The sequence below is a fragment of the Acanthisitta chloris genome, unplaced genomic scaffold, assembly GCF_000695815.1.
Source record: "Acanthisitta chloris isolate BGI_N310 unplaced genomic scaffold, ASM69581v1 scaffold42730, whole genome shotgun sequence".
NCBI classification, from domain to species: domain Eukaryota; kingdom Metazoa; phylum Chordata; class Aves; order Passeriformes; family Acanthisittidae; genus Acanthisitta; species Acanthisitta chloris.
The window spans coordinates 2186-4645 of NW_008654067.1; the positions used below are offsets into that span (position 1 = coordinate 2186).

At 57.2% G+C, this 2460-nt stretch overlaps 1 protein-coding gene across 1 annotated transcript; it reads right to left on the reverse strand.

The window, feature by feature from the left end:
* Nucleotides 1-545: 545 nt before the first annotated feature.
* On the reverse strand, nucleotides 546-2454 carry POLR2H (polymerase (RNA) II (DNA directed) polypeptide H). The gene is made up of 5 exons (XM_009083200.1): nucleotides 2413-2454; nucleotides 2060-2143; nucleotides 1236-1329; nucleotides 787-870; nucleotides 546-663 (listed from the first exon to the last, which is right to left on the reverse strand). The coding sequence occupies exons 2-5, from the start codon at nucleotides 2106-2108 to the stop codon at nucleotides 546-548; spliced, it is 345 nt and encodes a 114-aa protein (XP_009081448.1). The 5' UTR covers nucleotides 2109-2143; nucleotides 2413-2454.
* Nucleotides 2455-2460: the final 6 nt, after the last annotated feature.

The following is a 2460-nucleotide window of genomic DNA, read 5'->3' on the forward strand; positions in this document are numbered from 1 at the left end:
CACCTGCCTCTCCCACGCCCGGCATGCTCCGTGCCCGGAGCGGTGGTGGGTGGAAAAGAGCCCAGGGCAGGTTTGGACACCCCATCCTTTGGGAAGTGGCAGGGTTCCCCTTTGCCCCCTGTGCAGGTGTACCCACTCCCTGCCAGCCTCGTCCCTCAGCAAGCAGAGCCAGGTATAGAAAACATCCCAGTTTAATCAAAACCCCAGTCCCGAGGCAGGCAGGCAGCCGTCCCAGTGTGGCTGTCCCTGCCACAGCCAGGGCTGATGCTGTCGAGCTAAGGGAGGTGAAGGTGAGGAGATTCCAGCAGTCAGGACTGTGGAGCACTCGTCATGGTCTCCACCCAGATGTCAGGCACCTCTCTCCTTGCAAACAAGGCTGCAGATCCCAGCGGGAGTCAGAAGAAGCCAAGATGAGCAGGGGGACTGCTCCCTCCTCCCCCGCTCCAGAGGGGCCAGGCAACATGGATACTGGGGCAGAATTTGGGGTCTCGGGGCTCCTGTTTGCTCGCCAGCAGGATGTGTGTGGGGCAGCCCACAGAGGTGTGCTAGAAGGCCAACTTCTTCATCAGCAGGTAAACACGAGAGTCCACCTCAAAGCCGTGCAGGTTGTTTGCATCTCCCTGCAGCCGCATGAGCAGCCCTCCGTAGGACACGTAGGCAGAGCTGGGGGGGAAAGAGAGGAGTGATGAGAGCAGGGAATCCTGTGGGAGACCTGAGCCAAGATCCCAGTGCCCCCCACACCACCCTGGGGCACTCTGCCCCCCAATCCTGCTGACAGGCACTCACAGGCGTGTGGCTGCCTCTGTGGAGGTCTCGTCCCCTTCAATCCGGTACACCTTGCCATACATCACGTACTCAAACTGGTCTGCCCTGCAACAGCACAGTGTGAGGTCAGGGACGGATCAAACCTGGGTGTTCCCACAGCTCAGTGTCCTCTGAGACAAGGCAACCCACAGTCACAGAATCAATCAGGTTGGAAAAGACCTCTGAGACTACAAAGTCCAACCTATGGCTGAACACCACAAACTAGACCATAGCACTAAGTGCCATGTCCAGTTTCTCCTTAAACACCTCCAGGGATGGTGACTTCACCACCTCCCTGGGCAGTCCATTCCAGTATCTAATCACTCTTTCTGTGAAAAAATTCTTCTTAATGTCCAACTTGAGATATTCAACCTCAGCACTTCACCGTTTCCCTCATCCCCCACCATGTGGGTCCCTGCTGGGCCCCATACCTGGACGGCCGATCGTCTGTGGGGTTGTACTCGCCATCATCCAGGGTGCCATCCTCGTACAAGGTGCTGGCAATGACCAGGCGGAACTTGTCCCCTGGGAGGAGAGGGCAGAGGAGTGATGACTAGGTAGGGGCACAGCCAGAGCAACAGCAGCCATAGCCATAACTCAGAGTGGTGACAAAGGGTCACCCTGGCAGTTGTTTGTCTTGTGCTAAACAAGCCCTGTCCCTATTGCTCGTGCTCCAACAGAACTGTGGGGAACGAGTGAAAGGTCACATTAGATCCTCTGTTCTCCCATTCCCCATAGATATTCCCCACACCATGGAAGGAATCAGAGCCACAGGGACACCACTGCTGATGTTTTCATGGGACACAGGAAGATATTCACAGGGAGAGTCCCAGAGGGCTTGGCTGGACCCTAGGCAGGTACATGAGCCCCTTCAGCACCAGTTCCAGACCTTTTGTGTTTCGTTGAAGGTAAGATTCTTTATCACCCGTTGTATATTTAGCTGCAGAACTTAATTTCGAAATGTCTCCCTTAAAGCCTGGTCAACACCTGCTAAGGCAGCTTCCCCAGACAGTGTCTCTGGGGAATGGGACGGGCATGAGCCCATACACACACAGTGAGGTGAACCAGAACCAGCACACTGAGAGTGCCCAGAACCTCCTGTGACCTGGGGACAGCACGGTGGCACAAGGAACCTGAGACAGCTCATTTCTTGTCCACGGCAAATTCAGGGTCCATTCTCTGAGCCCTTCTCTAACCTCACCCACCCAAGCTGACACTGGCTGACCCACTCTGGGCTAGCAGCACCATGGCTTACCAAGGTCCACGGGGTAGATCTGGATGTTCACATCCAGGATGAGATCCATCTTGAAAGACTCACTCTCACAGTGCAGGCGAGACACTGGGGAGAGCGGCAGAGTCAGGAACCAGCACAGAGAAGATCCTCGGGAGTGCTGGGTGAGCACTGGGTCCCCTCCCCACCCCGTCAGGCACCCGAGCTGCTGGGCTGCACAGGGTTTGGGGACGGATGCCAGAGCCCAGGAGCTGACTGAGGTGTGCACAGGCAGCGAGAGGAGCACGGTGGGGTGTGGAATGGGGAGGACAGCAGCAACACACGGAGGGGCGTGCGAGGGGATGGGGCACTGGGGCCACCGCCGGGGCCACACTCACCCCGGTCGAACTTCTTGCCCTCGGGGTCGATGTCCTTCACGTCGAAGA

What these genes read in the sequence shown, in the direction of transcription:
- POLR2H (XM_009083200.1), bottom strand. Translation starts at nt 2,108, where the DNA reads ATGGATCTCATCCTGGATGTGAACATCCAGATCTACCCCGTGGACCTT. An exon ending in ACAGACGATCGGCCGTCCAG is followed by an intron (nt 871 to 1,235) that starts GTATGGGGCCCA and finishes GTGCTGTTGCAG; the next exon opens with GGCAGACCAGTTTGAGTACG. An exon ending in ACAGAGGCAGCCACACGCCT is followed by an intron (nt 664 to 786) that starts GTGAGTGCCTGT and finishes TTTCCCCCCCAG; the next exon opens with CTCTGCCTACGTGTCCTACG.